The 27,142-nt window shown below is 62.2% G+C and overlaps 2 protein-coding genes and 1 non-coding gene across 3 annotated transcripts; 2 read left to right on the top strand and 1 right to left on the bottom strand.

Moving 5' to 3' along the window:
* On the top strand, positions 1-22,116 carry AP1B1 (adaptor related protein complex 1 subunit beta 1). The gene is made up of 23 exons (XM_088532274.1): positions 1-18; positions 2,390-2,452; positions 3,279-3,384; positions 5,432-5,567; positions 6,596-6,841; positions 8,459-8,649; positions 9,205-9,426; positions 10,524-10,644; positions 11,030-11,125; positions 12,170-12,285; positions 13,297-13,462; positions 14,603-14,701; positions 15,068-15,327; positions 15,951-16,152; positions 16,955-16,975; positions 17,488-17,512; positions 17,598-17,746; positions 18,231-18,376; positions 18,879-19,008; positions 19,416-19,500; positions 19,978-20,064; positions 20,551-20,705; positions 21,996-22,116. The coding sequence occupies exons 2-23, from the start codon at positions 2,416-2,418 to the stop codon at positions 22,068-22,070; spliced, it is 2,871 nt and encodes a 956-aa protein (XP_088388400.1). The 5' UTR covers positions 1-18; positions 2,390-2,415; the 3' UTR covers positions 22,071-22,116.
* LOC148593074 (small nucleolar RNA SNORD125) lies at positions 18,688-18,789 on the top strand. The gene has a single exon (XR_015913821.1). It is a non-coding gene; the product is annotated as a small nucleolar RNA SNORD125 (small nucleolar RNA).
* A 1,795-nt stretch (positions 22,117-23,911) lies between the features above and the next one.
* Positions 23,912-26,848, bottom strand: GAS2L1 (growth arrest specific 2 like 1; the record flags this gene model as incomplete). Its single annotated transcript, XM_088532239.1, has 6 exons — positions 23,912-24,657; positions 24,751-24,854; positions 24,999-25,085; positions 25,930-26,107; positions 26,198-26,294; positions 26,741-26,848. Coding segments are annotated over 6 exons (1,320 nt in total), but the record flags the coding sequence as incomplete, so codon positions are not given.
* Between the last annotated feature and the right edge of the window lie 294 nt (positions 26,849-27,142).

Below are 27,142 nucleotides of genomic sequence, written 5' to 3'. Positions count from 1 at the left end.
AGCAGGCGGCGGTGGGAGGTAGGGTCGGGACCGGGACCGGGACCGGGACCGGGACCGGGACCGGGACCCGGACCCCGGGACGCCCCGGCCCGGCTGCGCGCCCGGCTCCCCGCGCGTCCCGGGGGCGGCCGCCTCCCCGGCGCGGGGCCACCCTGCCCGGTTGTCCCGCCGCGGTGGCCGCTGTCGCCCGGGGCAGGTGCCGCTCCTGCCGCTGCCTCAGGCCGCGCGCTGGGGTCTCGGTTCGGCCGAGGCCCCGAGTTACGGCGGTCTTGGAGCGCACCCGGGGGCGGCCCGGGCTTGGGGACCCCCGAACGGACGGGTCTGGGTTCCGCCGAACGCACGGGCTTGGGAACGCCCAAGCGCACGGGTTTGGGGACCCCTGAACGCACGGATCTGGGGACGCCCAAATGGACGGGTTTGGGGACACCGTCCTTGCACTGTGTGGGGCATTAGGGCACCTTAGCCTCCTTGTTCTCAGGGAGAGAGGCCTTCCTGGCGGGAGAAGCCTGGGAAAGCCCAAGCGGGAGCTGCCGGAGCGCGGGGAGCTGCAGCCGTGGGCAGGGGGGCGACCTGTGCTGCCACCCGTCTCCGCAGCCTCGGGCTTTACGCGGGCCGTTCCGTGGGTTTTGGTGCCCTACATTAGTTTTCTGCCTGTCCCTCAGCCTCGGGCGCCTGGGGCAGCCCCAGGCCTCTTTCACTGCAGCCGATTGTGCTCTGGGTTTAATGTCACACTGTCACGCTTGTGGCAGAGGCTGTGAAGGGGGTCGGCACTGGCAGCTCCCATCCCCTCTTTCCTGGTTTGCACAGAAACGGGGTCTCTGCCTTTTGTTTTTTTGCTTGGGAAGTGACTTCATGCAGTACCAGGTCTTGATTGTCCTTCCAAAGTGAATCCTGGAGCTTCTTCTGCTGGAAGTCTTCATTTCCCTCTTCCCATCCAGAACTTATTCTTTATGGAGAAGAACCTCCTTCTCCGGCTGTTTTCGTCCCTTCCTTGAGTGCGAGGCAGCCCCTGCCTCTGCCTGAATGGGCCCAGGTTTCAGCCTGAAAGTGGGAATTTGCCCTTTCCACGGATTGAGTCCTGCTCCCAGGCTAGGGAAGCATTTCGGCAAGCACAGCTGAATGCAAAGGACAAGGAGCCTCGGCTCTTCCCGGAGCTTTGGGGAGCAGCTTTTACCATTCCTGTTCCCCACTCCGAGCATTCCCACCCCTGCCCGACGCTGTGAGCGCAGGGGAAGGCAGAGCAGCCGTGAGCAGCAAACAGGGTTTTTCCTTCCTTCTGCCCTCTGGAAGAGGGACCTGGCAGTGAAACAACCGATAGCCCGTCCGGGAGCCATTTCCTATTCCAGCTGTACAGATATGTAGGAATCTGTGCCCCCATCCTTGAGCCGCTTCCTCCTCGGCGCTGTCCAGTTGGGAGCAACCAGCTTCCACATAGGGAAAAACTCCTTGTGCTGCCCGGGGAGCTGCTTGGGGCTTCCCATTGCCTCCCTAAAGGCCTATCCGCTCCCTTTCCCAGCATCCAAACCGCGTTATTCCCTGCTAGGCGGGGGCTGGAGGCAGTGGGAGGTGCAGCTGGGAGGGATGTGCTAGCGCTCCGGGCCTGCGTTTGGGTCGGCTGTTGCAGTGAATCCTGCTCGTGCGGGGAGGAGCATCACGGTGCCACAGCCTCCACGTGTGCTTCGGAGCGAAGCCGGCGGCTTTGTGGGCTTGTCCTGCGGCCTCGGCCCGATTTTGCCCCCATTTATTTCTCTCTATCCCAGGTATCTGGTACCTGGCTTGGGCTCCTCTGGGCTGCGCAGCGAGCTTGGATTTCCGGCCACTTCTCTCGTGTTGTAGTCGTGCAGCTGCATGAGGGTCTCCCCGTGCCTAAAGTCGCTCAGTTCTGTTCTAAATCGGGGCTCTTTGGGGCACATTTGGCTTTGCATAACCCGCGTTTGAGCTCCTGCTGCAGGACTTCGTGGCTGCTTGTCCCGTTATTTTATTGCCGCTGCCAAAGAGAGAAGGGAGGAAGGAGCTGTAAGAGATGTATCGGAGCCTTCCCGCTGCCCTTTATAAAGGGCCCTCGGCTGCTTGTGCATCCGCCCGGCTCTAAATCCACCCCAGACCCTCAGGATTATGTAATATCTGCCCTTTCCATTTAAAGGAGCAGCACTGGAGAACTGGTCGCTGGAGAGAAGGGCCCGGGTGGCTTTGCCAGGCGTTTGCTGGGGCGCTGTCGTTTGCGCTCTTGGCTGTGGCTGTCTCCGGGTTTGTCGCCCTTGTGCCTTTTTCCCCCCAGAATTCATGTTATTTCCCCCCTGTTTTTCCTTCTCAGAGGTTTTCCTCCCCGGTGACTTGAGCAGGAGGAGGATTGCCTGACGCTGACGCCCTCTCGTGCCTCTCCCGCCAGGGACGCGCTGCAGGCCGGACGCCACCATGACGGACTCCAAGTACTTCACCACCACCAAGAAAGGTGACGTGCAGGGCACGGGGGCAGCACAGCCCTTTCCTTAAGTGCAAAGAAGCCCGACGGCGGGTGCTGGAGCCACGGGGGCCTTGAGGCCGTCCCGCTGGACTTGCTGGCCGCCGCGTGAGCCCGCACAAGCCCTTGAGTGGCGCCGTGATCGGCTTTAGCAGCTCAGGGCAGCACCGCGCTGCACGCGTGGCCGCTCCGTGGGCAAGGGAGCCCTGCTGGAGCAGAGGCCCTCGTGCTCCGGATGTTCATCCCAAGTTGTTGCAGCAGCTGCCTGAGGGCAGGAGGGACCGTGGGCCGCGATGCCCCTCGCTGGTTGAGCGCTGTCGGGAAAGGCAGCTCATGCCTGTGCTGGCTGCTGCCCGTTGCACAGAGAGCAGTGGCCTGGCTCTCATGGGGCTCCTTGTCTGCCTTTCCCCCCCTTTGGAGGATGGGGGTTCCCTGTGCTGCTGAAATCCCTGTCCATGGAGGCCTCTGAGCTCCTCCTGGCCCTGGAGAGCCATCAGAAGCGCCAGGGAAGCAGCAGCCTGTTTTCCGCTTCCCCTGGGTGCTGCCGTTTCCATTTCTGTGGAGAAAAAGCCGAGGCCCCTGGAGTCGCCCTCGCTGCTGGGGGGACGTTTGCGAGGTTAAATCTCCCTTCTGCTGCCAGCCCCGCGGCTGCGAGACGGGTGAGCCCCTCTCGGGTCCAGCCCTTGTTCCCTGCTCCGCAGTGTGTCCCGGGAGCGGGCTCGGAGCTGGGACATGTCCCCGCTGGGGTGGCGAGGTGGGTGCTATGAGCAGGACACTGCGTCCCCCGGCCGAGCCCGAGCTTCCTTCTTTCCTCCAGGGGAGATATTTGAGCTGAAGGCGGAGCTGAACAGCGACAAGAAGGAGAAGAAGAAAGAGGCCGTGAAGAAGGTGATAGCGTCCATGACCGTCGGCAAAGACGTCAGGTGGGTTGGACCCTGGGAGCACCTGGACTGCACGGCCAGGCTCCGGACACGCTCCGAGCAAGCGGAGCGGCAGCTCCTGGAGCGCAGCCAAGCAGTCACTGGGGCGGGAGCCCCTGTTTGCAGCCCTTGTTTTGGGGTGGTCGGGCCTGCTTTATCTCACCCCAAACTGCTCTTGGGCCGGGACCGGGCTAGCCCGTGGCCACCATCGTACCTGCTGTGGCCACCAAAACGTTTTGTCCGAGAGCAGCCGCCGGGCGCGGTGGTGCTCGCCCGGCCCTGGTAGTAACGTGGCTGGCAGAGGGCTGGTCCAGCTGCCAGGTGAGTGTGTTGGGGTTCTTGCCGCTTCCTTCGAGTGCTGCCTTGCGGGAAGGAGAAGCAAAGGCCTCCAGGAGCCGTTTTGGCAGGGGGCTGATGCCTGTGCCTCGGGGTCAGTAATCCTTTTGCGGTGAGCGCAGTCCGAGGGATTAGGCAGCTGCTTCTCCCCCTATTTCATCGGCCTGGCAGAGGGGCAGATGGGTCTTTCCCTGCCTCCCTTTTGTCTCCTGCCCTTCCCTTGCTGCAGCTGGTCACACAGACACAGACTTTTGGCTTTTAAAGGGGCATTTGAGGTTTAGGTGGGGCAAAATTATGATCTGGGCCCTATATTTGCAGAATCAAGGGATCCCATCCCTTGCTCCCAGGGTGCTGATGGAGGAAGGTGAAGGGGTCCCGAAGGGGGAAGTTTTGGGCTGGGCTGAGAGCAGCGGCGGGGGCTGGCTCTGCTCGCAGGGAGCCTGTCCTGCAGCACGGGCTGCCGTCCCCTGGAGCTGGCCTGTAAGTTCCAGCTGGTTTTTGCTCCCAGAGAAGCTGCTGGGGGAAAAAAAGACATCTGTCAGCGTGGGATAACTTCTGTGTTAGCCCTCGGCTGGGGCGGCATGTCCTGGGGTGGTTTAACAGTCTAATTGGTCTGTCTTTGTCTTCCACTGCAAAATAGCTTATCTGGCATCTGCAGCCTTAGGGTTGTTAATTCTCACTCACTGAGGACAGGTTTAGAGAGGGGAAGACTCCAAGCTCTGCACAGGCAGCATTATGGCTCTGCAGCTCCCTTCTGGAGTATCATTCCCTTGGGCAGTGAGGCTATTCATTATGCTGGGCCCTTAGGATTAAATTCTCCGAGACCGTAGGATGCGGCGTGGCTGCTTAGCAGTTTGCAGCAGGCAGGATTTAATGTCTGCAAAAGCGTAAGGCCGTTTTGGTGGGTCTGTGCTCAGGGAGCGAGCACGCAGAGTGACTCGTGCTCATAGCTGAGGGCTCTGGCAGCAGCGCAGTCACTGGAGCCTTTCTGCACATCTGGTGATGGCTGGTTAATGTGGCACCTGCTCCCAGTCCAAGGGGAAACTCGCATGTGGAGCTGGGATACAGCAGAGCTCTGTGGGAATGGTCTGGGAGAGCCCAAGTTGTAGGAGAAAGGGAGACTGCTGACACCAGTTGGTCATCAACAAGACTCGTTTATTAGTCGTTTTAGCTTGCTTTTTATACATTTCTTAATTAACCTCATGCATATTACAAAGCTTGAGCTCACGATTGGTTGAAGATAACTTCTGTCTGGCCAGCCCAGATTACAGTAGAGAAGCAAGCAGCTTCTTCATTCTTCCGGTATCAAACCGGTTCCTGTTTGCCTTTGTTTTGTGCAGCTGCATCAACTTCTTTATCTCAAGGAAACTCTGTCCTTTGTCTTACTTAAGCCCTCCGTATCAGCTCTGCCTGGCTATGTCCTTTTTCCATTAACCAGGTTTGAACAATGCTCTCTACACCAAGTGATGTCCATTAGGGACTGCTTGGAGTTGATAGAGATCCATGAAGAAAAACAGGGGTGGGATGGCTTATTTAGTCCCGTCTATAAAGTCACTGAGGAGTAGGCTCAGCTTATGTGAGGACTTGGGGCCTCCTGGCTCCAGGGATGTATTGAGCCCCCATGAGACTGTGGAAGTGGCAGATGATCACACAGGGGTGGCATCTTGCCCTGCTCGCAGCGTGGCCGTGTTCATGGAGCTGTTCTGCATTCCAGTGCTCTCTTCCCGGACGTGGTGAACTGCATGCAGACGGATAACCTCGAGCTGAAGAAGCTGGTCTACCTCTACCTGATGAACTACGCCAAGAGCCAGCCAGACATGGCCATCATGGCAGTGAACACGTTTGTGAAGGTGAGGGGGGGAAGCTGCGTGTCCCTGACACGATCCGCTCTGCCTGCCACGTGCATCTCTTCTGAAACCCTCTGTTGCTCTCACCTTTGAGGATTCAGAGCTTCTCTGCTAGGAGAAAAGGGAGCTGGGAATCTCCTTTCCTTAGGCCTGGAGTCCTCTTGTTTCTCTGTCAAAGAACTAAACTCTGAACCAGCGAGGGGTCCTTTCTGTGGCAGAATCCTTGCCCTGACTTTGCCCTCCGTTCCCTGCCTTCCCCTGGGCTTTCATAGGAGGCTGCCCATGCCGGGTTGCTGCTTACCCAGCTGCAAAGAAGAGAGGGAGGGCAGGTTTCCAAATCTTGTTCTGCACTAAGGGTTCCCTTAGCACTAGATAAGAGAACAAATTCAGCCAGTAGTGCAGGAGAAAATCAGGAGAAAAGCCTGTTCCTGGCAGCAGTACCGTGTTCCGTGCTCTCTCAGTGGTAGCTTCAGTTGTGGGCAGTTCCTATGAGCTTTTAGGGACTCATTTCATGTGAACTTGCTCTCTGAGTCTTCGGAACCGGGAAGGCCCTTGTGGTCTCCTTCTAGGAATCAGATGCCAAAGAGCATGTTTGCTAGGAGCCAAGATGTGGCCAGATCATTTTGGTAAGAGGTTTGGAGGGCTTTGGGGGGAATATGGACTCTGAGAGACTTTTCTTTTTCTTTTTTTTTTTTTTTTTTTTTTTTAAAAAAAAAAGGCAGCAAACCTTGTAGATGCATTTCCTGGGTCAGGTGGTGGCTTTGCCGCTTGGCACATGAATTTGACTTCTTGGTGTGATGACACCTGATTGCTGGAGGTGTGTCTGGAGTGAGAGATGGTGGTGTTAAAACTCTGAGCACCCCAGATCTCAGACCTTTCTTCTGTGTTGAAGCACTCTTGGGTTTCCTGAAGAATGAGGGTTAAAACCTCTAGACTTTAGGTAGTCAAGTAAGAATTTAGTTCCTGAAGCCACCTCTGAAGTCTGATCCAAAGACTAGTGGCCTTGGATATCTGACCTCTCTTTCCTGTAGGACTGTGAGGATCCAAACCCTCTGATCCGGGCTCTGGCCGTGCGGACCATGGGCTGCATCCGGGTGGACAAGATAACGGAGTATCTGTGTGAGCCCCTGCGGAAGTGCCTCAAGGATGAGGACCCTTACGTGCGCAAGACGGCGGCCGTCTGCGTGGCCAAGCTCCACGACATCAACGCCCAGCTGGTGGAGGACCAGGGCTTCCTAGATACCCTCAAGGACCTCATCTCGGACTCCAACCCCATGGTGATTGCCTTTTTGCCTTCCTCATCCTCTATTCTTATCCCAGTGGCAATAAATGCCCTCCTTCATTCGTTCATCTCTGCATGCTGTTTCCCTTGCCCGTTTTTCAGTTCTTCACTGTCTTAATGGGCTGTCTCACGATGGCTGTTGCCAACTGCTGCCGGTTGTTTCCCTTGCCCTGTACCTCCCCTCATCCAGCCTCTCCCAAATGTGGTGTTGTGTTCCCTTTGAGCTCCGTTCCCGTTGGCTGTGCTGCTTTAGCCAGAGCAGGGGACAGCTGGTGGCTGGGGATGCTGCGTGTCCTGCTCCTGGCACTGGGGGACAAAGTGACAAGGGAGCAGCTGTCAGCCTGGGGACACAGGTGCTCCTGGGCCTCGCTGTGAGCCCAGCGGGCCTGGGGCTGCTGGGGGAAGGCAGTAGGGTGGTCACAGGGGCCTGGGGACAGGCAGATGGAGCAGTTACTGCATCTCTCATAAGAGAGCAGCCAGGAAAAGAGCAACACCAGGAGCAGCGGCAGGTAACGATGGGAACCTGCCGCTGTCCCGAGTGGATGCAGGGACAGGACAGAAGGGTCTTGGGATTTGTCTGTGCAAAGAGCTGGGCAAGAGCTGCTGGAGTGCAGCCCTGCGGCTGCCGCTGCTCGTGGGCAGCGTCCGCGGCGCTGCCCTCCAGGGGATGAATCACGGTCACGGGAGCTGTGTGACGGCTCCGATACGAAACCGTGGGAGTGAAAATGCTGCTGCGGCTCCTTCTGAGGCTGCCGGGCAGACGCAGACCTGCCTCCCTCCTGCCGCGGGCGCCCCCGTCCCGCCGCGCTTGCTGTGCCCGGGGGTGGCCGGGCTGCCTGGCCCACGCAGAGGGACTCGGGGCTCTGCTGCTGCCTGGGGGCCGGCAGCGAAGGCTGCTCGGAGCTGGGGGCAGCAGCACAGCCAGGGCTGCACTAGGAGCAGCTGGAGGGGCTCGCTCTTCCTCTGGAATGTTATTCCCAGTGCAGCCTAGTTGAAGTGGATAGTGTCTCCACTGCCTTGGAGCACTGTTATTGTCCCCCATCATTCCCAGATATCCTGAGAGGTTTTCCAAGCATGGGACATGTCCAGTTGACCTAAAGCCTGTTTTTTTGAAAGCTCAGCTCCTTTGAGCTGTTGATCCCTGTTTGCCTGGAGCTAGTCGGGACATAGCCGTGCCATCGGGAATCACTTTATCCCACTCTTCCCTCTGTGTTTCGGTCAGCAGTGCAAGGGATAAGCTTGGGGCAGAGGCTCTTGCCCATGGAGCACGGGAACGTCTGTTGGGATGTGCCTACTGTGCTCCCCTTGGCATCGGGCCTGGGCTCTGCTGCTGGGGCTCCTTTTCCCAGTCTGCAAACTGGGCTCCGTCATACCAGACGTGGGGCCGGGCGGCCTCCTGGGGCCACGTGCTCCCATTGGAGGCGATGCCACGTGGGGCCATGGGGCAGTGGTGGCTGCAGGGCCTGGTGCCCAGATGTCACCGAGATGGGAGTGTGTCCGAGCGGGAGGCTGGCATCAAGGATGCGGCGTGTCCGCTTGCGCCCGCTTCCCTGCAGGATGTTGATCCGCTCTTTTCCTTGTCCCATAACGCGTGTCTGGTCCCCTCTGGCAGGTGGTGGCCAATGCAGTCGCTGCGCTCTCGGAAATAGCAGAGTCCCACCCAAGCAGCAACCTCCTGGACCTGAACCCCCAGTCCATCAACAAGCTGCTCACGGCCCTGAACGAATGCACCGAGTGGGGCCAGATCTTCATCCTGGACTGTCTGGCAAACTACATGCCCAAGGATGACCGGGAAGCGCAGAGGTGAGGCAGGCTCTGGGTGCTGCCAGGACCCGGCTGGAGCAGGTTTGGAAAGGGAAGGGAACAGGCAGGCATTGCGTGGAAGGGCCGCTTGCTTCCAGCGCCGTGTCCTGGCAGGGCTTTACGCTTCCTTCCAAACTGCTCATTAACACTTGGCTTTCTGCTCCCGTTGGCGGAGCAGCAGACATGTGCGTTGGGCCACTGACCCGTGAGCAGGCGTTGCCACCTGGGAGCTGCTGCAGTCACCCAGGGATTGCTGTCCCCTTGCTGGCACCTTTCCAGCTGCCTTAAAATGTGATGGTGCTGGGAGGAGCAGGCTGGGCCCTGGAGAGCTCTGAAGGGGAGTTGCTGGAATTGGGTTCTAGGCAGGCTGGGAAATAATCATCATTGGAGGAGTCTAAGCTGGAGAAACATCCCTTGGGATGGTGCTAATGTGGTGGGCACCTGTCCTGCTCCTAGTGCCTCATTTCTGAGTGGTGTTAGCAGTAATATTGTACCTTAATTAGGAAGTCTGGCTTTGGTGACCTTTCTCTTTGTGTCCCCTCCTGACGTCCGCAGCATTTGCGAGCGGGTGACGCCCCGGCTGTCCCACGCCAACTCCGCGGTGGTGCTGTCAGCCGTGAAGGTGCTCATGAAGTTCATGGAGATGCTGTCGAAGGACCTGGATTACTATGGCACGCTGCTGAAGAAGCTAGCACCGCCGCTGGTCACGCTGCTCTCCGCGGAGCCGGAGCTGCAGTACGTGGCTCTCCGCAACATCAATCTCATCGTGCAGAAGAGGTGCGAGCCCTGGCAGGGCAGGACAGGGGCCCAATGTGACTTCCTCTTGCTGCCAACCTGGTGACTGCGGTAGTGTCAGGGCTGGTTGACACCCTTTTCTGTGGGTTTTATCTCTTCTCTAGTAGTAAAACTCAAGAATTAGCCTAGAGAATCAGGAGAGGGACTGGGCAGGGAGCGGCAGGTGGAATGGCGACGAGCTGAGACCTTGGTTTCATTGTTACACATCTAGTGAGATGCATGGTGAAGCAGGGCTATTTCTGCTGGGTTGTTTCTGTGCAGTCGTCCTTCTCAAATGAGCATGTGCTGAAAGGTCCCTGTGTCCCCTTGCCGTGGCTGGGAGGTGCGTGAGGCCCCGCGCACGTGCCCAGAGTGCTGCAGCCCGCGGGAGAGCTGCGCTGCGGGCAGCTGACTCGCTCTCCTACCAGTTACCACCGCTGTGGGCTAATAAAAATAGCAGCAGCTTCTGGGAGGAGTGGAAAGCAATTAGCGTCCCTGCGAGGGGGAACGGGAGCAACCGGCTGCCTCCTTGGGGTTGGGCAAAGCCTGTCCCTTTCCAAGCTGTCCAAGGAGGATGCTTTGATGTGAAAGGCCTGGTTTCCTCCCGAGGGATCGGGATTTGCAGCCCCAAGATGTCCCTCGCGACCTTGGCAAGACGATCGGCCCCTGTTGTCTCGCATGTGTTCTTAGTTGGCAGCCAGGCTGCGCTCTGTTCCCTGTGCATCAGCAAAGGGGAGCCAAGGGAGTGCTTCCTGGGGGAATAAGCACGGATCTCGGGTTGCTTGGCACTGAACAGCCCCAGAAACCTTCCTGCACCCACGGCCTAGGAGCCCCGTCCTGCTGGCCTGCCGCTGCGGGGTTTCCTGGGGCTGCTCGTGCTCGGCTCAGCCTGGCCTCTGCCTGCAGAGCACCCTGGATGTGGGAGCAGCGGTCAGGTCTCGCAGACAGTTTTGCCACAAGAGGAATCATATGATACTCCTCTCCGTATCCTGAAAGCTCTGCAGAAATCCGTGGCTTCCGGAGGCTTTTTGCTGTTGCTTTCTGTGGTCAAAGTGAAGGTTATGAGTGTCCCTTAATTCCTGCCCCTTGTTGTCCTCCAGGCCTGAGATCCTGAAGCACGAGATGAAGGTGTTTTTTGTGAAGTACAACGATCCCATCTATGTCAAACTGGAGAAGCTGGACATCATGATCCGCTTGGCCTCCCAGGCCAACATAGCCCAGGTTGGACAGCCGCGTGCCGCCTCGGCTGGCTGGGTGGGCACCAAGGAGGGCACGCAGGGGAGTTCTGCACTGTGTTTCCCTGGGAAAACTGGCGCAGAACTGCAGAAAGACCTGGCAGTGACAAGGGAGGGGTGTCTAGGGGGCTACTTCTGCCCCGATTATCAAGCAAGATCTGAACTGGTGCTTACAGGCACTGAATTAAGTTACAGACGTGAACATAGCCTGTGTCTTTGCAGAACATTAAGGCATTGGCCGTATCACCCAATCTGCTGTGGTCACTGGCCCGTGGTGCTGAGTGTTAGGGAGCATGCTGCAGTGTTTTCCTTTTGATCCGTCCATCCGAGACTTTGGGAGCGGCGCTCTCACTGTGCCGTCTTCTTGGCAGGTGCTCGCGGAGCTGAAGGAATATGCCACGGAGGTGGACGTGGACTTTGTGAGGAAGGCGGTTCGAGCCATCGGCCGCTGCGCCATCAAGGTCGAGGTGAGTGCTGGCACGGGTCAGCGGGCCGGGAGAGCAGAGCTGGTCACAAAGCTCGGGTGTAGCTTGAGCTGGCTGGGGAGAGCAGCAGGCGCCTCCATGTCCCCTCGTGCTGCTGCTGGCAGCTGTGGCTGGGCAAGGGCGCTCCCAGGGAGCTTTTTCCCCCTTGCCATTTGCTATGGAAGCCTTTTCAGGATCCCTGCGCACACCGTGTTTGGCTGCTCACAACAGACTGGGCTGCCAAATGTGCCTTAACGTGTTTAGGAAGCAGATTATACAAGTGTCCTGTATGGAGACTGCGGGAGTGCTGGGAGCGAGTTAATCCCTTAGCAAAGGGGACGGGAGGGGGTTGCATCCACTCAGAGGTAATTTGGGGGAAGGGATTACTCGAGACGTTTCTGCAGTTCCTGCTGCGCTTTGCCCTGGCTCTGTGTGGCTGGTGAAGAGCCGTGCTTAGAGACAAGGTCAGGTGGGTTTGAGCCAGCCAATTTTATATTGGATTAATGCAGAGCATCGCAATTGCATGACAAAAGCACCTTAACAGCAGCAAGGCAGCTCGGAGAGATGGAGGAGGAGACGCGCTGGGGCCAGCGTGTTTTTTTTCAGCTCCCACCAGGGAGCTGAGCTGGCCCGGCTTGCTGCTGCTAAACCAATCCCTCTGGTCTGCCAGCCAGCCTCTTCCAGCAGGATTTATCACCATGACATTCTCCTTAGCTCTGCTTTCTCCTTGCTGTTAACCCTGAGGAGTGTGGCTGTAAAGATCCAAGCTAAGGCAAAGTTTAGGAGTCTCCTCTCTCAGAAAGTCAGGGAGACACCCTGGATCACTCCCGGCCCTTGGAGCAGGCACTTGGATCCTGCGGGAGGGATGGGGTGACCCCGGCCCAGCTTTGAGGAGCGGGAATGGGAGGCTGTGCTTGCGCACCCTCCGTTGGGATTTGGGAGGGATGGGGGGAACAGACTGCAGCAAGGAGGGGATGTGAGGAGGGCGGCGGGGGCTTCCGAGGGGGACACGTGAGAGCCCCAGCATTTGACCGAGTCCCCCAACAGCAATCGGCTGAGCGCTGTGTCAGCACCCTGCTGGACCTCATCCAGACCAAAGTCAACTACGTGGTGCAGGAGGCCATCGTGGTCATCAAGGACATCTTCCGCAAGTATCCCAACAAGTACGTGGTTCGGCGCGCGGGGCGAGTGCTCCCCGGGCGGCACCGGCCACGCTTGGTGCCCATCCGTGTGAATGGAGCCCTGGAGAGGCTGAGGGCTGGTGGAGGGCTGGGCTACTGCTCCCTCCTGCCTGGCAGCCCGTGTTGAAGCTGCCTGGAGCCCCGGGTTGCAGCGGGCTTCGTCAGAAATCAGCTGTGCATCTTTTCCTGGCTGCCCATGTCCTCGCAGGCCAGGGAGAGGACACGTGGGAAATCTGCTCTGAGTTGTGCTAATGAGCTAATGTGTCTCCAGGCATTAACATGGGGACAGGAGAGCCTTGCACAGCCTAGACCGTGTCCTGAGTTGCGTTGGCTAGGCAAAAGCTGGCAGAGACCTTGAGGCTGCTCACATTGACATCAACCATCTCTGGCTCTTAATTCGGTGGTCCTGGTGGTAGCATCAGTGCAAGGACTATGGAGCTGCCTGAGATGGGGGTAGAATAATCTCATGTGGCCTCTGGGGAAGAAGCTGGATGGGTTTTTGATTGCAGTAGCTCCAAAATCCTCCTGTCCAATGTGCAAGGGTAGCTGGAAGCGAGGGGAGACCTCAGGCTGATCCATCACAAGTGGGCGACTGTCATGTCCAGGAAGTAATGAACTAATAGCAATAATAGTTACTAATGAACAGAATTAGTAACGAACAGGAAGTCGGTGCAAATCTCCAGTATCTCAGGGCTGCTGCGGAGCTGGAGCGAAGATGGAGACGGGCTGAGAGGTGGATTCTGCAGAGGGCAGGGCGAGCAGGGGCACGTGCCCCACATACCTGAGGGCTTGGAGGGGTCAGCGTGGACAGTGCCAGCACTGGGGACCAGCCGGTGGCTGGATCCCTCCCTGAGAGCAGCACGAGCGAGCTGGGAGCGCTGGCACCCTTGGCGATGCCCTGGCTCCCAGGCTGCCGGGGGTATCAGAGAGCCTGGCCAGGTTGGGCCTGGGCTCCTTCTCTTTATTTGGTGAGCGTGGGCCATGTTTTTGAAGGTACGAGAGTGTGATTGCCACCCTGTGCGAGAACCTGGACTCCTTGGACGAGCCCGAGGCCCGGGCTGCCATGATCTGGATCGTGGGGGAGTACGCAGAGCGCATCGACAACGCTGATGAGCTCCTGGAGAGCTTCCTGGAGGGCTTCCACGACGAGAGCACCCAGGTAGGGAGGGATGGGGACACCGTCCCTGGAGAGACGGCTCCTCTGGGTGAAGGGAGGCCTGATCCATTGGTAACCCCAGTTGGTTGTGCCATGGGTGAGTTGAGGGTTTGGTCCTTCAAAGTCGTTCCTGTCTCATCTTGGTCAAGGCAGCGACTTGGTCCAGAACAAGGGGCTTTCCCCCACTCCTGTGGCTGAGAATATTTTTGTGTACCTGAGGCTTTTCTTGAGGAGGAAACCACAAAAAAGCTTGTGCTAATATGCTTTGAAGAAAGCAACCTGCTCCAGCAAGTTCAGGACAGTTGTTTCTCGCAGGCTTTTGGACAAGAGTGCTCTGTTGGTCCTGGCTGTAGACCATACATATTTGTCCCATGAGGTACCACGTTGCTGGTGTCTCCCTTAAAAGTTGGAAGGGAGCAGCTGGTCGCTTGGTCCATTCCTCTGTGCCAGGACAGGAGAAGCCTTTGGGGACTCCGGTCTGTGAGGGCCTGAGGAGCAGGAACGGGGCTGCACCTCTTCCCTCCATCCTCTCCATCACACAAGCTGCAGGAAGGGAACTCGCCAGGTTTTTGGGGACCTCTTCTAGTTTGGGTGAAGACACTGTCATGGGGACGTAGCTTCTGCTGCTTCAATTGCCGCCTCCTTGAGGTGGGACAAGTGGCTTCATAGGTTTTCATTTGGCAACTTTGAGTGTCACCTGTGGTGATTTCTATCTGCTGTATAAAACACCATGGAATTAAGTCACAGCCAAGTGAACAGGGAAGGCCTGGAATAACAGTCACTGATCCCGCCTACGCTGCCTCGGGTCCAGGGGGACAGCCGGATGGTTCCCGCTTGCCTGTCTGTGACTCGAAGGGTGCTCTGAGCTTCATCTTCTTGGGACTGGGGGAGTCCCGGGATCTGACCCAGTGCCCTCTGCCAGCCCACGGCTCCGGCAGGCTGCGAGCGCAGCCATCGGCTCCGAAGAACCTTCAGACTCGGCTGAGAGCCGTCCCCAGAGCCCTGAGTGGCGTCACCGCTGCCCAGTGGGTCACCCTGTGACGGATCTCGAGAGAGGCCGCGCGTGCGGGGAAGCTCCCGCGCTTCTCCGCCAAAGCTGTGCGGGTTCTCCCCTCCCTTCCCGACGTCGCGTTTCTGCTGCAGGTCCAGCTGCAGCTGCTCACGGCTATCGTGAAGCTCTTCCTGAAGAAGCCCACGGAGACGCAGGAGCTGGTGCAGCAGGTGCTGAGCCTGGCCACGCAGGTGCGTACCCCGCTCCTGGAAGTGCCTTGTCGCTCCTGAAGCAGCGGGAATGTTGTGGGAGTGCAGTGCCCGTCACGAGAGTCTCCTCATGCCCATTAGCATTAGATGGAAATGCTGGTGGCTAAACGGGAGTCTGCTGCAGCACGGGGCATCGTTGTGCCCCATCTCCCTACTAGCACCAGTGTAACAACGTGGGTACCCATGCAGCCCTGCAGAGCAGAGGCACAACATGGGCCAGATTTTCCTTCTAACGCTCTGACTTAGGTGGCACAAGATATTTGTGGCCCAAAGACACTCTGAAGTGCTCTGTTTGCTGCAGCGTTCCTTGCCTGCCTGCCCTGGCTCTAACCACCGTGCTTCCTGCAGGACTCGGACAACCCAGACCTGCGGGACCGCGGCTACATCTACTGGCGGCTGCTCTCCACCGACCCGGTGGCTGCCAAGGAGGTGGTGCTGGCGGAGAAGCCCCTCATCTCCGAGGAGACGGATCTGATCGAGCCCACGCTGCTGGATGAGCTCATCTGCTACATCGGCACGTTGGCCTCCGTCTACCACAAGCCTCCGAGCGCCTTCGTGGAGGGCAGCCGAGGGGTCGTGCACAAGAGCTTGCCTCCACGGACAGGCTCGTGAGTGTCTCTGCTTGCTCCCCTCTGTCCCGCTCCTGCCCAGGCTGTTTCTGTGGCCTGTGTTGAGTTTGTGAGGAGCTGGGCAGCTCAGGGCTTGCTCGCCCAAGTGGGACTGCTGCTCCATGCTGGGCCTCTGTGCCAGAGCTGGTCGGTGTTGGCGTTATGTATCGGCACATGCAGCTCTCTGGAATCACAGGGCTCTTTTTCCTGCGTTGAACTGAGCCATGGTGGATATCACAAACGCTCTGGCAGCTCCTGTCGTGCGGGACGTGGTGTCTCAGTGGTGTCACCCGTGCTCGGGTGTTAAAGCCCCCCGCAAGGCTCCTGGGAATGGGCTCTCCTTCATGCCTGTATCCCCAAATAAGGTCTCCCTGTAGCAGCAGGGCTGGTTTGTGTTAAGCACCATGCTTGCAAGCCCTCTGCAGTGACTTTGGATTTAAATGGAAGCTGAATCTCTGTGAGAGGGTTTTGAATGTTGGGATCATCACTGCTGGGACAGGACATCTTTGTGAGTGTTCAGTTGGGCAAATCACATCCCTCCCACCTCCAGTTGGGACTGTTGGCTCAGCAGAGCTTTTTGGCATCGCGTTTTTCACGCTTCTTTTTCCTGTCCCTCTCTCTAGGAGTGAGAGCGCGGAGAGCCCCGATGTGGCCCCTGCGGGTGTCCCGGCGCCGGAGCAGCCGGCCGTCATCCCCACGCAGGGCGACCTGCTGGGGGACCTGCTCAACCTGGACCTGGGCCCGCCGGTGAGCGGGCCGCCCATGGCCGCCTCCTCCGTGCAGATGGGCGCCGTGGACCTCCTCGGCGGCGGCCTGGACAGCCTGGTAGGTGGCGGCTCTGTGCGCTCCCGCCTCGGCGGGTCCCCGTGCCAGGCTGCCAGGGCGTCGCGCTGGGGGCTGCCGCCCGCAGCCGCTTCGGCCGAGCCTGGCCTGTCCCCGCAGAGACACCTGGGCTGGTCCCTGCCTTTAGCAGTGAAGGGAGCAGAGAGCTCCGCAACCTGCCGGCTCATCCTGACGGATGGACGAGGCAGCTGGAAAGGGCAGGGATTAGCGATGCCTTTCTCGGGCCTATCTGCTGCCCTGGCAGTGATGTTCCTCCGCAGCGCAGGGCTGGGCCAAGATCCGCCCGCACGGGGTCTCCTCCCGCGCTGGGAGAGCTGGGTGGCTCCTTGTCATCCCGCAAGCGCAGCAGCAGCAGCGAGAGGTGGCCCCGCGGGCACCGCTGCCCTGCCCGCAGCAACCGGCTTTGCGCAGCCAGAGCCCCTGGTGCTGTGTCCCCAGGTGACCAGCCGGTAGGAGGGGACAGTTCTAGGCCTCGGAAGGGCCACTGCTGCATTGTCCCAGGCCTGTGGTCATGGCTGGGACATGGCCATGACTTGTACCATGTGAGCCACCACAGTCTCGTGCCTGTGCTGTCCCCAGCGACCTGCCCGGGCTCTGCTGGCCCCAGAGGGGCAGAGCCACCACGTGAGACACCAGTGGATGGTCAGGCCGGCAGGACCGCTGCACTAACGTCTCTTCCCTCCTGCCTTTCTCTCTCTCCTTACCTTCCTTGCCTCTCCTCTCCTGGCTTGCGTCTCTGCATGCGGCTGGCTCTTCTCTCCACCTTGCCTGCTTCCGCTTGGAGATGGGGGACGAGTCGGAAGGGGTATGGATCAGCCTTTCCTTGGCTTCCTCGAGCAGCCCAGGCGCCCGTGCCGGCCCTCCCTGTGCCCTGTCTCCCCTGGGTGCCCCGAACCTCAGAGCAGGGGCCGAGTCCGGAGCGGCACCGTGACAGCGTGGGGCATCCCAGGAGCCCGGTGCTTCCCGCAGGGAAAGCTCATCCCCTCCCGCTGGCCCCGGGCGCCCTGGGAGAGGCGGAGAGCCGCCACGTGTGAGCGGCACCCGTGACCTCCCGGGGACTTTTGCTCCCGGCCTCTCTCTGCTCTTGCTCTGTGCGCCCCCAACGCGGCGTCTGCAGCGCCGGGAAGAGCAGGGCGACGCAGGGGCTCGATGGGCCGATGCCCCCGCGCGGCAGGACCCGCGGTGCCGCCCGGGGCAACCCCGGTGAGCCCAGGCCTCGGCTCCCTGACCAGGGGGGCTTCGTGCGGCTCCCTCTCCACGACGCGCCGGGTGCTGCCCGGTCCGCGCTCACCGCCTCTCCCTTTCTGTCTCTCACAGCTGAGGAGCGATGTGGGAGGCAGCCCTGCCGTGAGTGTGCTCTTCCTCCTCCTCCTCCTCGCTTGCCTCTGCCCCATGGGACCCCCTTAACTTGCTCCCTTGTCTCCCACAGATGGGCAGCGGAGGCAGCTTCGCGCCGGCGCCCAGCACCGCAGCACCCGCCAACCTGGGGGCACCCATCGGTGGCGGCCTCGGAGACCTCTTTGACCTCACCGGAGGAGTGGGTGCCCTGTCAGGGTCCTACGTGGCACCCAAAACGGTGAGTGGGACAGGAGGCCGAGCCGAAGCTAAGCTGCTGGCCAAGGCTGGAGCTGGGGCACCGAGGAGGGTAGAGAGCCCCGGGGCCCCATGCGGCTGGTGGGAACCAGCCCATTGCACCCACGTGCTGGGAGAGGGTCAGCAGCAGAGGGGACACTGCAGCAGGGACTGGAAGGCAGGTCCCTCCCGCCGCGCTCACCTGCTCTGCCTCCAGGGCCTTGCACGTGCCTGGGCTGAGCTCTTGGGAGGGATGGAAGTAATAGATGTGCTGCCATCTACCTGGTCCTGTCTGCTTTGCCCACAGGAGTCTGCATCCTGGGGGCGCTTGCTCTGACATCCCAGGGTGTCTGGAGCAGTGGAACATTGTGGGATTTCCATGTCCTTGAGTGCGGGAACCCTGTGAACCAGTTGCTCAGTTCAGCTCCTCTGCAGCTCGTGTTTCAGATTGGGTAAAGCCACGTGGATTTCTTGTGTCCTTAATGCAGGTCTGGCTCCCTGCCATGAAGGCCAAGGGGCTGGAGATCTCTGGCACGTTCAGCCGCCAGGTGGGCTCCATCTCCATGGACCTCGTGCTAACAAACAAGGCCCTGCAGGTCATGTCTGACTTTGCCATCCAGTTCAACCGCAACAGGTAGGGTCCCCGGTGCGTCGCGGCTGCCGGCGCCGTCCCCGCTCCGCTCTGCGACGGGCCGAGCTGCTCTCAGGGCTTCGGCTCTGCGGGGCGGCCGTGGCAAAGCCTGGCAGCACCCGGCAGAGTCCTCTGCTGTTTTAAGTGAGGCTGTCGGGGACGAGCGTGAGGTTTAGTGCCTGGAGAGCCGAGGCAGCCGTTGGGCAGCCCGGTGTGTGCAGTGTCCCCGGGGAGGGCGGCCCTGCCCGGTGGGTTCGCGTGGAACCGCGGCGGGGGCAGAGGGCCGGCAGGAAGGGGCTGTGAGCGGGTGTGCGGCCGGGAGGAGCCTCTCGTGATGATCCTTCTCTTGCTGATGGCTGTGGCGGTGATGATCAAACCAGAGCCTCTAAGAAGTTGGCTGAGGAGGCTGTTCCTCCGGGCAGGGTGGGGTCAGGCTCTCTCTCCCTGTGGTTACCTGATTCTCCGCTGACCATCCTGATTCTGGCTCTCTCTGGTGTCCTCGCAGCTTTGGCCTAGCCCCGGCAGCTCCGCTGCAGGTCCACGCGCCTCTCGCCCCCAACCAGTCGGTGGAGATCTCCTTGCCCCTGAACACAGTCGGCTCTGTCATGAAGATGGACCCACTGAACAACCTGCAGGTAGGGCATGGCCCCGGGGTCTCCTCTGTGCCCAGACACCAGCTGGGCACACTTGGGGGGGACACTTGGGTCAGTGCAGCCTGGGCAAGAAGGGTGTCACGGGGCTGCGGGGGGGCTGTGCGGGGAGGAAAGCAAACGAAGGGGAGCTGGGAGGATTCGTGACAGCAGGAAGCCAGCAGGAGAAAGTGCTCAGCTCATCGTCCTGCCTTTCCTGTCGGCTGTGAATTTGATATCGAGCTCTGCTGCGAAGTGCTCTGTCCGCAGCGGAAGCTCCGTGTTGACGTGTTGCAGACGCCCAGCTCCACGGGGATGGGGGTTTTGCGGGAGGACAGGAACGTTTGCCTGGGCATCGCCCGCCCGCCCCATGCGCGAGGAAGCGCTGACGTCCTGGTGTTTGGGTCTCCTAGGTCGCCGTGAAAAACAACATTGACGTGTTCTACTTCAGCACACTGTATCCGCTACACATCCTCTTCGTGGAGGACGGGAAGATGGGTGAGTGGGGGCGTGGGAGCAGCCGCAGAGTCCTGCACTTTAGCCACCCGTCACTAGGTGCCTTCGCGGCCTCGGCGGCCTCCCAGCTGCCTTCCCTGCCTGAGAGAGCTTGATCCCGCCAGGATGCCGGAGCAGGCTGGGTTGGTGCAGGCAGCCCAGGGCCAGCATGACCAAGCTGTGGCCACCTGAAGGTGCCCTGAGCCACTTTCTAAGAGCTCGTTGCCACCAAGTCCCCTCATTTCACTCTTATGTTGCTTCCTTTGGCGCTTCCTCTTGAAGCGAATTCAGCTTGCTAAGCCAGCAGAGCAGGCAGTTTCCTAACGCTGAGTGAGGCTGATCCTGGGAGGCTGCTGGAGGGGAGGGCAAGGAGAGTGGAGCCCTCCCTTTCCCGGCTGCATGGGGACACGGGCCTCTGCGTTTGCCCCATGCTCGGGACTGCTTTGGCTCTCACTGCGCTGCTCCCTTCCCTTCCCGCAGAGCGGCAGATGTTCCTGGCCACGTGGAAGGACATTCCCAACGAGAACGAGGCCCAGTTCCAGATCAAGGACTGTTCCCTCAATGCAGGTGCGTTCGGCCCCTTTGGAAGGGCCCAGCTCAGCTTGTCCGGGGGCTTTGGGCTGCCCTGGGTGACCAAGGGGTTATCCGAGTTATCCCAGCCAAGGCTGTGAGCACCATGAAGCGCCCTGTGTGGACGGAGGTGGAGAGGCTCCGTGTGTGCTCCGTGTCCTCAGGGGCAGCAGAGCATCACCCGGGGCTGTTGAGCCACCAGGACCATGGTCAAAATGAGACTCACAGTCACCCCAGCTCAGGACTTGGGGCAGGAAGGTCCAGGGCTGTGTGTGCAGAGGTGGCAGCAGGCAGAGCCAAGGAGCTCGCTCCTGTTTGGCACTTGAGTTCTTGCTCCTCTTTGCCCTTAAGGCCTCTGAGTTGAGGTGTGCTGGGACGGTGCCAGGTTGTCCCCTGCCTGCCAGGGTGAGATGCTGCTTGTGCAGCATCCAGCCCCCGTGGGCTGCCCCACTCTGAAGGGCAGCCACGTCTCTGCCCGCACAGACGCCGTCAGCAGCAAGCTCCAGGGCAGCAACATCTTCACCATCGCCAAGAGGAACGTGGAGGGCCAGGACATGCTCTACCAGTCGCTGAAGCTCACCAACGGCATCTGGGTGCTGGCAGAGCTGCGCATCCAGCCCAGCAACCCCAGCTTCACGGTAGGGCCTCTCCGAAACACTCCCTGCGTCTGGCCCGCACTGCCCCCCACGCTCTCCTCGTCCTTGCTCTCTGCTTGGGAGCTCCGGGAGGGTGGCCCGGTCCCCGGCAGCCCCCGCCATGGTGGGACGCAGCGGTGGGAGCAGCCAGCGGCGCTGCCAGCCCTGTCTTCAGGTGCTGACGCGCACCGTGGCGGGGACAGCCAGCCTTTTTGGTGGCCAAAGTGTTGCCGTGAGCACCCTCCCCTCGCCAGGCCCACTGGCCCTCCCGGGACGGCCTCCACCAGCCGTCGGCTCCGGTCCACTGACCTTGTGCAGACGGGGCAGCGCGTTGCCGTGCCGAAGGGTAGCGACCGCCGGCCACGGGGTAGCGACCGCCGGCCACGGGGTAGCAACCATCGGCGGCACTGCCACCACCAACAGAAATGCTTGTGTGGGGAGGAAGTTCCAGCCAAGTGACAAATATGGAAAGCAAAGAAAAAACCCCAACCTCAACCCCCATCCCCTGCAAGCAGAAAGGGCCGTGCCCGACCGGGCTGCCTGGGGCTGCCGCTGTGGAGCCGCTTCCCGTCGCTCCCGTGGCCTCTTGTTTGCTTGGGTTGCTGCGGCCGTTGCGCGGTGACTCACTCGCCTCTGTCTGTCTCCGTTTCCGCTGCATGGCCGCCCGCCCGCCCCACGCTGCAGGATTTGGAGGTTCGCGCACTGGTTTGTAGCCCTCGTGGTTGGGGCCGGCTGCTCCCCGGCGCTTCCCACCGCTCTCCCTGCGCTCGGGCTTCTTCTTGGCGCCCTCCCAGGGCTGCAGGGGAGCATGGAGCTGAGCGCTGAGCTTCGCAGGACGCGTGTTGCGTTGTCCAAATTACGCGCTGGCCTAGGCTGAGCTCCCCATCAGAAAATCCTCATCCTGGAGCTTGATGTTCCTCTCCTTGGCCAAACTGAGCCCTTAGTACCTGTGGGCTGCAGCCTCCTCCACAGCTTTGCGAGCCAGCATCGAGCTCAAAGCCCAGCCTCGTTACGATTAAAGCTCTTTGGCAAGCAAATAGCTCTCGGGGCGGCTGCAGCAGGTGAAGTGGAGTCGAGCTCTGCTTTGCTTCGCTTCGCTTCGCTTCCCCGGTGAGTACGGCGCAGGATGTGAGTTGGCGGCAGGGCCGGCGCACAGCTTCCCGCAGGCGGGCGCCTTCCCTATGCGTCACCCCACGGAGGGAGAAGCTGCTTTTGGGGGTGGCGGGGGCTGCCGGGGGCCTTGGGCAGCGCCCGTGGGGCCGAGTCCTGAGACTGTGTTTCCTTCTCTTGCAGCTCTCGCTGAAATGCCGTGCACCGGAGGTGGCTCCCTACGTCTTCCAGGCCTATGAGACGGTGCTGAAGAACTGACAGCCGCAGCAGCGCGGCCCGCGCGACGCCGGCCCTGCCTGCATGTTCCCTCCTCGTCCTTGCACGGAAGAAGCGGGAGCTGGAGCCCCCCTTGTGCTGTGCCGCAGGCGGAGCCACTGCTCCCGGCTCCCAGGGGCCGGGGAGGGAGGCAGGGGCTTCCCCAGCGCTCCCTGCATCCGTGTGGAAATCCCTGTGTGCGTCCTGCAGTGTCCTCCGTGCGCCCGTCCTTGCTCGCAGCTGCGGCGCGGACAGGACGCTGCAGCCCAGGCATCAGTCCCCTCTGCTTCCCCAGGCCCCCGCTGCCTCGGTGCCCTTGTCCCCACATGTGTCCCCATCCCAGCCCTGCACAAATCCGGTGGTGGGTCTCATCCCTCAACGCGGCTGGGGGCTGCGGAAGGATTTGCATCCAGGGCTGTGGAGGGGACTCCTGTGTTCCACGATGCTGGGGGAGCAGCGCAGGGATGGACCGGGGAGAAACACTCCCCCTGCTCTTGGGCCGCTCCGTCCAGATGATACCTTGGCTTCTTCCGCTTGCTGGGTGCTGCCCTCGGCCTCCCTGTCCCCCTTCCAGCCATGATCCCTGGGCTGAGGGTTTTTTCCCCCTCCCCAAGGGGAGCCGTTTCCCAAGGAGCCCCAAGGGCTCGTGGCTACGAGAAGGGCCGCCCCCAGCCACCCTGGCAGGGGAGACCTCCTGGGTGTCCCCTGCCCGCGGCAGCTGCCCTCCTCCCTGCCCCACGGGCACCCGTGGGTGCTCGAGGGGACCTTCTCCCCGCGGTGACACTAATTGTGCCCCCCTCCCCAAAATAAAGCCATTGATCACCCTTCCATAGAAGTGTTTGGTGCAAGTTTTCAGCTCCCGCCAGTAAATACCCAATATATATAATATAAATATTGTGTATGGTGACTTGTTTTAAAAGGACATGGAATAAAGGTGACATTTGCCCCTGGACCTGCTGTCTGCATGGCGGGGGGCAGGTCCAGGCCTGGAAGCAGCAGGACCAGAGGCCGGGGTGAGGGGCAGCTCCTCCGTGGTCTCCTTGGGGCTTGGTGACATCCTGGGGGTGATTCCTGCTCTGCTGCTGGTCTTGGGGTCCTTCTGAGCTCCCTCCCTGCCCGAGCAGCTCCCACTGCCTCCCCTTAGAAAAATGACAGGGACACAGGGACAGTTGGGGTCAGTCGCTTTTACTGGCTGCCGCTGGGGTCTCTACGCAGAGCCACATAAACAGGCGGTAGTTACATAAATAGGCAGCTACGGGCACAGGAACGGCCGGCCAGGGAGCGCGAGAGGGGCTGCGGTTACCGGGGGCTGGAGGAACAAGCACCCCTGTCCCCCAAATATAGACCATGACATGAGCCGTGTGTCCCCGAGTCATCTGAAGGATGGAGGGAGAAGCTGAGAAAAGCTGAGAAAAGTCAGAGAAGAGAAAGAAGAGAAAAGGAAGAAGACAAGACGGAGAGCAGGAAGAAGAGGAGAGCAGATTGCTCTCCCTAGTCTGCTCCTGGGGCTGCCAATGCTCCCCCTGCACCCGCTGATGCTCCTGGTGGGACTGGGTGGCACCGAGGTGCCCGTGGCCCCAGGGCCCTTTGCACATGGCTGGGGGTGGGGGCTCCTTCACGTGACCACCACGTCCCTGCTTCCCAGCCGGGCTCCACCGCACGGGCCTGTCCCGGTGACCAATGGGGTGTCGCAAGGAAGAGGAGCACCCACCACGGCGCTCAGTGCCTCCTGCCCTTCATCCCCCCATGGGGACTCTCTTCTAGGACAGCGGGGCCACCGTGTCCCCAGGGTGCCCCCTGCCCAATCTTGCCTGGCACCTCCTAGCATGGGACCGGGTGGGGGCTCAGGGCCAGGCACCACCGTCGGGTGCCGGGGGCTCGTGGGGCCCCCACGAGGGCTCCAGGAAGGAGGTGAAGACACTGTGCAGCGCCCGCCAGGGCTTGTGCTCCGCGGCGCGGCCATCCCGCGCGGGCTGCGGCAGCGCCCGACAGCTCTGTGGCGTGGGGATACGCGACGGCTTCTTGTCGGGCTGCGTGTCCAGCCGTGGCCTGGCCCCGGGCCACGCAGGCACTCGGCGGGATGAAGGCGCCGCTGCCTCCTCCTCCTCGTCCAGCCTGTCCTCCACCGGCTCGGGCAGCGCCAGCTCCGTGTCAGAGGCGGCGTCGGGGCGCTCGATGCCATCCAGCGTGTCGCTCAAACCCGGGCAATAGCTGCCCTCATCCGAGCTGCTGGAGAGGGGCTGCCAGCGACCATCCCCCGCGGTGCCGTCGGGGCCTGGCCCCGGCGGCCCGGCCAGGCCGTGCTTGCTGAAGAAGCTCAGGGAGGACGAAGAGGACGAGGAGGAGCAATAGGCCGAGTCGGCGGCGGGCGGCTCGGCAGGCGGCGGCCGCGGGCTCGTCTCGGCGTAGCCGTCGAGCTCCAGCTGCCGCGTGTTGGCCCAAAACTCCTCCTCGAGGCGCCGCAGGAGCCGCTGCTCTTGGCCGGGCTCGAGGCAGAGCGGCGCCCGCAGCCGCCGCGCCAGCCCCTCCAGCTCCGGCTGCGCCGGCGAGCGGGGCCGCGCCGGGGAGCGCGGCCGGGGCCGCGGCGGCGGCGGCCGCTCCACGGGCAGCGACGCGCGGCGGGGCGCGGGGCTGCGCGGCGCGGGCGGGCCGCGGCGGGCAGGGCTGCCGGCGCGGCTGCCCCTGGAGCTCCCGGAGCCGCCGGGGCCGCCGGCCCGCGCCCACGAGTGCTGCCCGTCGCGAGCGCGGCGGATGAGCAGCACCGCGTCCCCGCCGGGGCGGCCGTGGCTGCGGGAGCGCGGCGCTCTGCCCGCCGCGCCGGGGCCGCCCCGCGCCGCCGGGCCGCGCTCGCGGGACTGGCTGCGGCTGCACGGGGGGCCCGGCGGGGCGGCCCCGGCGGCGCGGCCGCCCTCGCGCCGCCCCCGCGCCGGCCCCGCCGCGCCGCTCTGCGCCGACGACGCCGACGAGTCGCTGTCGCCCGAGCAGCGCCGCGCCCGGGGGGGCGCCGCCTCGCGGAGCCTGGGGCGGGGGGACAACGGCGGCGGCTCAGAGACACCTCCCCCTCCCCCCACCCCGTGACGGCAGCGGGAGCGGGGACCGGGGACGGCGGCTGCGGGCGGGGGGCAGAGCCGGTCCCTGGAGCCCCCCCCCCCGCCCAGGGCCCCGTTGACCCCCCCGCGTCCCCACTGACACCCCGGCCCCCTGCCCATCCCCCCAACCCGTCCCCGCCCCCTCTTGTCACTCAAGACCGTGCGGGGGAGGGCCTAGAAGAGGCCCCGCCCCTCTCGGGGGGGCCGTGAGGGCCTGGGGGCGGGGGGGGGCAGTCAAGGCGCACGCGCACTGCGGCCGCGGGGGCCGCCCACTGCTGTGGACCCCCCCCCCCAGGGCCCAGGGACACCCCCCGCCCCCCGCCACCATGTCCCAGGACGCCCCCACGGTTTGGGGGGCCATTCCCAGAGCCTGGCACCTCCCAACCCCATCCAGCAATGGGGACCCCCCTCAAACATCCTCCCCCTGGCACCCTGTCCACCTGCCATTGGTGGGAGGGGGAGGGTGACACTGACACCCTGTGTCCTGCCCAATCTTGAACCGCGCCCCCCGCCCCAATACCCTATCACCCTCCCCCACAACCTGTCCAGCCATGGGAACCTCCCCCCCCATCCATCCAGCCTTGGGGACCCCCAGCCCTGCCCAGTCATGGGGAGGGGACACTGGCATCCCCCCCCCTCCATCCAAACTTGGGGACCGCCCCCCCCCCCCCGCTTCCCCGACCACAGTCCCTAGCAAGGGGGGAGGGGCACCCCATCCCCCAACAGCACCCGGGGTGCTGAGCATGAAGCCACCCCCATCCCCCGCCTTTTACCTGTGCGCCCCAGCAGGCGCCGCGGCGTCGCCATCGGGTCCCCGAGGTGCCCTGGTGAGGGAGGGGTCCCCAGGGGGCCGCTTGTCGCGCCGGGGGACACCAGGGCTGGGCGCCGCGCCAGGCGGGGGGCCCTTGTGCGGGGAGACGCTGGGGGCGCGCGGCTGGCCCAGGCGATGGGCTGCGGGCAGAGAGCCCCGCGTCACCGTGCGGGGACATGCGCGGGGACACACGGCCCCACGTGCCCTCCCTGCCCCGGGTCCCTGCTCACAGAGCGCGGCACAGCGGCACGGGTCGTGCTTGTCCAGGTAGTGCTCCAGCGTGTCCCAGCCACCGCCGACCCGCACCATGACATGGCTGCGCAGCACCTGGGGGGACAGCGCCGTCACCACCGCGTCACCCGCCACCCCCCCGAGCTGGGACACTGCACTGGGTGGGGACATGGGACAGGCCTGGAGGAGCTGCTAAGGTTGGGACACAAATGGTGGCAGGAGATGAGGTCCCCATAGGGGTGGCTAGGGATGGAGCCCCCATTCCTGTCAGCTCCAAGGTCTCAGCTTGGCCCTCCCTGGGTTTAATGATGTGACCCGTCGCCCTGGTACCCTGGTCACAGGCTCTCTCTGGTCTGCTGGATGGATGGATGCATGGACCAACGGATGCACACATGGATGCATGGACAAATGGCTGCATGCACGGACGGATGCTGTCACCCTTGGCAGGGGAAGGGGATAATTCCCTGGATGCCAGCGTCCCTGGCAGTGGAAGGGGATGATTCCCGAAGCCACGAGGTCACTGCGGCGGTGCTGCCTCCTACCCGGACAAAGATGAGCGCGTTGGAGTCTCCCACTTGGTACTTGCCCTCGGAGACTTTGACCATGGGGAACTGCGAGGGGCAGGTGCAGCAGCCCAGGATCTCACGCACCTGCGCAAGAGAGCGACCGAGATCGGCGGGTGCCCCACCGCCCCGGAACCCCGCCAGAGCCATGGGAACAGGGGGAGGCCCCAGCTCTGCTGCTCCTGCACAGACACATCCCGAGCCGGGCACAGCGCGTGGGCCGGGGGTGGGGGTGAAATTGGCAGGGATCTACCCCACCGCCCCATCCCGCAAGCCTGGCAAAGCAGTGGCACTCCCAGGTGGAGGCGCCGGGAAGGGCCTGGCTCCCAAAGCGCGGCCAGGCCTTGGGGAGCCTTCCCACATGGAGTTCCCCTGCCTGCC

This window comes from Tinamus guttatus, unplaced genomic scaffold (genome assembly GCF_059628265.1).
Source record: "Tinamus guttatus ecotype Peru unplaced genomic scaffold, ASM5962826v1 Tinamus_guttatus_pri_ptg000459l, whole genome shotgun sequence".
Lineage (NCBI taxonomy): Eukaryota > Metazoa > Chordata > Aves > Tinamiformes > Tinamidae > Tinamus > Tinamus guttatus.
Note: the sequence above shows the minus strand (reverse complement) of the source record. Positions and strands in the feature narration are given on the sequence as shown.

Bases quoted from the DNA above. Each gene is read 5' to 3' on its own strand.
- AP1B1 (XM_088532274.1), top strand. From the start codon at position 2,416: ATGACGGACTCCAAGTACTTCACCACCACCAAGAAAG. The intron at 10,645-11,029 runs GTTGGACAGCCG...TCTTCTTGGCAG, and splicing joins CCCAGGCCAACATAGCCCAG to GTGCTCGCGGAGCTGAAGGA. The intron at 19,501-19,977 runs GTGAGTGGGGGC...CCCTTCCCGCAG, and splicing joins CGTGGAGGACGGGAAGATGG to AGCGGCAGATGTTCCTGGCC.